We start from the raw sequence: 6578 nt of genomic DNA, 5'->3' as shown, positions 1-6578 counted from the left end.
CAGGTTTACAAATAACGTTTCCCTCCAGATGTAAAATGTTACATTTCTTGTAGTTTAATGAGGGTAAAACGTTAAAAAGGGGGAAAATGTCGATGTTTCAGTATCAGGCTCTGTGATTGGTCCATCTTACCAGGCGAAAAGTAGCAAAATGTACGAAGCAGGCATCAGAGGATTTTTGGAGCGTTCCTTAACAAAAACAACATAAAAGTAGTATGTGTTTTAGAAATTATAAGGTAATTAATACAGTAAATGTCAGGTTTACAAATCCAGAAACAAGTGCAGTGCTTCCTTGGAGGAAAATTACATTTTATTCAAATGCAAATAAACTTGCCGAAGGACAAATGAAATATATGCATATAAAATAATGCAAAAACATAAAACGCTAATCTAAAAAAAAAATTAAAAGACACCACTTAAAAAAAAACAATGACAGTTGGGTTTTTTTTGTTTGTTTTTTTTTAAAAAAGGAGCAGAGGGCAGTGAGAGAAAGCTCAAAGAAGTCTTCCTCTACACTCGGTGGAGCCGCAGCAGCACAGCAGCACTTTGCCCTCCACGCTGCCAACCTCATAGTTGTAGTCCCAGGTCAGCTCGGTTCCGGCCCGGATACGCCTGCACCAAGACGCACGAGGATGATGAGGGGGACAAAAATACAAATGAAAACACATTATCTTCATCATCGTAAGGAACAAATAGATAGACCTGTAGTCCAAATTCTTTTTGAAATGACTTATTACAAATTAATTTATTTTTGAGGGGAATAAAACTGGAATGTGAATTAAAATATCAATGAATTAATCTAAGTTGCATTTAATTACAATTTTTTAACATTTTACGAGCAGTTGAAAAATTGCAAGAATAGACATTTTGCAACTGTTGCATATTAAGGAGGTTCTAAGTAGAGCTTCAAAATGCAAAACAAGAAATGGGAATGAGACAAAGTTTTGAGTAAGCAAAACAAGCATTAAAGTGGAATAGGCTGTTCATCAGCTGAGCAAATGTTTAACAGCACATCTTTTAAATGGCAAAATCTTGGCAAAAATGTGCATTGATTGTGATTTTGTGTCAGGTCTTTTCATCTGTTCTTACAGTGCTGTGAAAAAGTGATTGCTCCCTAAACCTAATAACTGGTCCAATAACTGGGCCACCTTTAGCAGCAACGACTGCAATCAAGCGTTGTGATAACTTGCAATGCAATGAGAATTCATGCTTCCATTCATCACAGCAAGTCTTCCAGGTCCTGAAGACCATCACACTACCACCACCATATTTTACTGTTGCTATGATGTTCTTCTTCTGAAATGTGGTGTTACTTTTACGCCAGATGTAATGGAACACACACCTTCCAAAAAGTTCAACGTTTGTCTTGTCAGACCACAGAGTATTTTCCCAAAGGTCTTGGGGATCATCAAGATATTTTCTGGTAAAATGGAGACGAGCCTCTCGGATGAGTCGTGGCTGCGCTCTTGGGGTCATTTTGGTTGGCCGGCCAGGTTCACCACTGTTCCATGTTTTGGCCATATGTGGATAATGGCTCTCATTGCGGTTTGCTGAGTCCCAAAACTTTGGAAATGGCTTTTTAACCTTTTCCACACTGATAGATCTCAATTCATCTCACTTAAGTTATGTTTCAACAAGGGGGGCAATCACTTTTTCATACAGGGCCATGTAGGTTTGGAATTTTTTTCTCTTAATTCCCTTAATAATAAAAAGTTTCATTTAAAAACTGCATTTTGTGTTCGGTTGTGTTGTCATTGACTAATATTTACATTTGTTTGATGATCTGAAACATTTAAGTGTGACAAACATGCAAAGAAAATAAGAAATCAGGAAGGGGGCAAACACTTCTTTAACACCACTGTACATGTTTAGAACGCACAGAAAAAAGAAAGACGTGTTTTTGTCTCACATAAGGATTGTGGATGATAGACAACAATTTTTTTTTAAAGTCCACTTTTCCTTTAAATGGTTTCCACTGTATTGAGTTTTTTCATGGCCAGTTTATATATTTAATGTCATGATGCTGCAGCAAATTGAAAAACCACAATACAAAATGTAGCGGTGGTTGGTCGGCTGATTAATTGAACTGCATACTCCACATACTAAATGCATTGTTTTGGTCATTTTTAGGACATCTTTAATGAGTGGATTATCAGCAACATGTTTTTGAGTGTGTTAAAAGATTAAAAGGTGGTGAGAAATGAGCACACAAGCTTCCTTGGTGGATGTAATAACCCAATATCAGAGTAAGAGTATGCTGAGTGACAAACTCACTTGCTGGCAAAGAAGGCCACCCAAGGGAACCTCAAGTCGTGTGTGTCCACAAAGACGTTCTGGACAAAGAGGTTGGGACTGCAGCTGTGCTGTAGCACCAAAAGAGAAGAGAGGCGATGCTGTGAAGTTATCCTTAAGACAATCATTTGATGGGCACGCTTACGTTCAGGTAGCGGCCGAGGTTTCCCTCCAGCTTGGCATCAATGATGTAACACGATTCTTCACCGTCAAAGAAGAGTCGGGTGTTTTTGTGGCCGCTGTCCCCTCCCCCTCCCGTCTGCGCCTGCTGCCCCGATTTTGCCCCCTGCCCTCCTTGCGACACCCCGCCTCCGGGCGTGCCCGTCTTCACCATCATGCTGTGACTGGACTTCAAAGCGATGCCTCGAGTGGACTTCACGGCGACCTGCTTCTTCACCACACCTGAGGAGAGGTTGGCCATGTTAGAAGGCCATCATTTGGTATTTTATCCTCCGTCTTTCATACCTGTGGGGGGTTTCTCTTTCTCCTTGTTGTCGTCGGATCCCGAGCTGATGGTCTGGACATCGTCGCTGTCGGAGAGCGTGGTCACGTCCTGCTTCTTTGCCGCCTCGGGCTTCGCCTGGCTGCGAGCGACGGAATAACCAACAGAGAGCACAACATGTGAGGAGCAATCAGTGAGTGATGTTTTATTCTGGGAAGGTAGTGGTGACGCACCTCTTGCCGTCTCCAGACTCCTAAGATAGAAACAGCGGAGAATCAGTACTCAACCCAGCAAAGAAAAGGCACACTCTGTAATAATAAAGTATACATTCTGCAGTCACTTCATTAGGTACACTACATCATGAGACTGGCACTGTCAGAAAGGTATTCATTTGACATGAGGATTACCATTAAGCCTGTCACGACAACAAATTTTCGATAACTGGTATCGTCGATAATTGATATTATCGTCAGCATTTTTTGAGACAATTTTTTAGCTAATTATTGTCATGAGGTGTAATTCACATTTCAACCACATTAGCTTGACACTGAAGTTTCCGATATGTATGTTTAAAATTGATGCCATATATGTATGCCATATGACCGTATTGCATGGTTGCATTTCTTTTACAATGTAAGAATAAAGTACAATACTAATACAATGTAGCGAGCAACATCTGTGAGCACGCACCATTTTGCACTCTTTTGTTTGTATATTAGTATACTTACATTGCCAAGCAAATGCCTCACTAAGCGCTGACACGAAGGCATCTCCATCGGTAGTTTTTTTTCCACCAGTTGAGAAAAGTGTCGGCCACCGGTGTTCATGCGCTCACCTTGTTCATTCTGTTTAAAACCAAAATATTCCTACACTGGGGGCTGTCGGCTGTGGCATTTGCCCCAGAAACCATCGCTTCTGTGCCTTCATTCATGGCCTAGCTGCCACTCACTAGTAGCCCCCCTCCACAGAGAGGCTGAATAAGATGAGGCCTCACTCTCCCCATTCATTCCACTATAGAATCAATGCGCACAGACAGATGCAGAGTGAACCCTCTTGTCATCCAAACTGTGTGGCACAGAGAGACGAGCAGATGAAACACACGCATACACGCACGTCAATTTATTGAGGGCAGCATAATTATCAACCTGTTTTTTTTATCATTTGGTGAATTGATTTATCGATTATTGTGAAGGGCCTAATTACCATTATTACTGTATTATATACAATATTATACATTGCTTAATGATCATTATGATCTTGGATACAGCTCTTGTGTTGGTAGCATTCAACTGTGTGGGTGTACCTAATGAAGTGTCTATTTCTTATAACAGGAAATATGGCTCCCCTGAGACCTCACCTTCTTCATTCCCTGGCTGGTGAGCCAGGAGGCCACTTTGCTTTTTCCCGTCTCCTCTGGCACGGACAGCGACTTCTCGTCTCCTTTGGCTGACACGGAAGTCCCATCTTTATCATCCTGACTCCCTGAGGAAGACAAGGCAGGGTCCCCTCTGTTTACTGTTGGCCACGGTAAGGAGATGACTTTTATCCAAGAGGAGACCAAACGCAACAAGAAAACCAACGGCTGCAGCAAAGTGGAGACTGTGGACTATAATAGAGTGCCGTATCTTCCAGAATATAGGTCACACTTTCTTCATGGTTTGGCTGGGCCTGTGACTTGTACTCTGGAGCGACTTATATATGTTTTTTCCCCCACAGACAGCCACGAAAGGGTGCTCTAGGCTTGTGTGCCAGCATCAGCAGTATCTGCTATCACTCCTATACCACTGAAAATTTACAATGTAAACACCAACTTCAAAAGACAACAGAGGGGCTACCCACATGACAACCTTTTCAGGTCAAAACGGCAGAGTATTTGATCATTTCAGCCTCCCATCCACACGAGAACAGCGGTGACCTGAACCGCTTTTTTATTTTTATTTTTTAAATGGCTTCCAGAGTGGAAAAATCTGAAAACGCCGGCTCGTCGTTGCCGTGCGTACAGGCAGTACGACAACAACAACCCACCACCGCCTCGTCGCCGCCACGTGACCAGAAGTGAGCTTTGACGACAAGTCAACGAGCCTCAGTCGACATTCTCCTGATATTTTGTTGTCTTATACTCCATACTGACTCGCAGAAATAATTCTACTTCTCGTAAGAAGAACACGACGGACGTATGCGCAACCATCTCATGTGGTTCCGTCTGCGTGCCTGCTCACAGCGCCACACGTAGGTTATAGATCACAAGCTGCAAGTAGTGAAAGGAGCAGCCAAAAATGGTAATCAAGCAGCAGACTTGTGAGGGATTGGCGAAAAGCAGAGGAGACTCTTAACTGCAATGAAGAAAACAAAAAAAGCTCATCGCGGGCTAAAGCTTGAGGAACAAGCTCACAAATGGGTGCTTGAACAACGTGCTGCCAGGAGAGGCTTGTCAACAGTGCGGTTACGTCTCCACGCCCAGGTAGGTGCCAAGGAGATGAATATAGATGACTTTGCGGGTTGTTTAGGCTATAGTTATCTGAAGAACTGTTAATAAGTTACGTTAACATACCACATATTCACGTTACGTTAACAGACGCCTATTTAGCCTGCTGTTCTCCTTTTTATTGTTGTTACTATGACTTGCCTTTCAAGATGAAATGTCTGTTCTTGGTCTCTGATTTTATCAAATAAATATCACCCCCAAAATGTGACTTCTAGTCCAGTGACTTATGTTTTTTTCCTCTTCATTGTGCATTTTTTGCTGGTGCGACTTATACACCGGAGCGACTTATAGTACGGACAATACGGTAGATCCCTACCATTCCCGGGGGTTACATTCTATTTTTGACACTCTGATCAGGCCTGAGTTACGCTGTTGCATGTCGTGTCATTTCAACACATAAGAACACATTCTAGCTCTCAGGGCTGGGCGATATATCGATATTGTTTAAATATCGACATTTCTTTTAAGCGCGATATCAAAAAGAAGCATATCATTCATATCAATATAGATTGTACTGGACACAAAGGTGTCATGTTTCAAGATGGCACCACCTGAGTGGCAGCCAGTTACAGCAGCTTTGTATTGTCCGCTGCGTTTTTAGTGTTTAATAGTGCTTTATTTGTACTTTCTTATTGTTTTTTGTGCCATACCGACCCCTGAAGCAGGTGTGCAGGTATGGATGTTCATCTTGTTATGTTTGTAGCTTGCTTGCTGTGGGAGATGCATTCATTCACGGCTCTGTTGTTTACACTTGTTAGCTTTGAGCCACACACCCCTTCGCTACGGCGAGCGACCAGAGATCCCTGCCGAGATACGGAGGAGGAGAGGCTGCATAGCGGGAGGGACGCACTGAAAAGACGGCATAAACCATGTTTACCGTCATCATGGGGAACGTGGGATGTCTCCCCAGCAAGATGAAAGAGCTAACAGCGCTAACTGCAGGGGGACTACCGTGAGTGCAGCCTGATTAAGGCTGAAGAGTATACAGTCAAACTTGTCTATAGCGGCCACTAGAGGGAGTTTGCAAAAGTGGCCGCTATAGACAGGTGGCCTCTATAGACAGGTTGGTGTCCAGTTTGAATGTTGACCAGTAGAGGAAAAAAAAATAAAAAAAAAGTGGGGGAGGAATTTTTTTTAATAATAATGTTGACCAGTAGAGGGCACTGTGGACTGCGGATAAAAGTTGTACAGCACTACTAGGCTTGTTATTATCATGGTTCATGGTTTTAATCCTGAACATGCATGAGTCAAACAGTAGCACATCACGTAGTACAATTCACAATTTTGCATGTCCAAATAGGAGTAGGAAGAAGCAAAGCTTATTTAATCCTACCCCTCATCAGTTTCACATCAGTTGCAATA

The 6578-nt window shown here is 42.5% G+C and overlaps 1 protein-coding gene across 1 annotated transcript in view; it reads right to left on the bottom strand.

Annotated features, from left to right (window-relative positions):
• Positions 1–285: 285 nt before the first annotated feature.
• Positions 286–6578, bottom strand: part of LOC129185511 (histone-lysine N-methyltransferase SETDB1-B-like) — a 33059-nt gene continuing 26766 nt past the window's right edge. Inside the window, exons 20-25 of the mRNA XM_054782692.1 lie at positions 4089–4213; positions 2965–2984; positions 2755–2873; positions 2435–2691; positions 2272–2360; positions 286–609 (exon numbers count right to left, since the gene is read on the bottom strand). Of these exons, the coding sequence (XP_054638667.1) occupies positions 492–609; positions 2272–2360; positions 2435–2691; positions 2755–2873; positions 2965–2984; positions 4089–4213 (728 nt within the window). The 3' untranslated portion in view covers positions 286–491. The remainder of the gene's footprint in view (positions 610–2271; positions 2361–2434; positions 2692–2754; positions 2874–2964; positions 2985–4088; positions 4214–6578) is intronic.

The sequence above is a fragment of the Dunckerocampus dactyliophorus genome, chromosome 7 (genome assembly GCF_027744805.1).
Source record: "Dunckerocampus dactyliophorus isolate RoL2022-P2 chromosome 7, RoL_Ddac_1.1, whole genome shotgun sequence".
In the NCBI taxonomy this organism is placed as follows: Eukaryota; Metazoa; Chordata; class Actinopteri; order Syngnathiformes; family Syngnathidae; genus Dunckerocampus; species Dunckerocampus dactyliophorus.
This window is presented reverse-complemented; position numbering and strand designations above follow the sequence as displayed.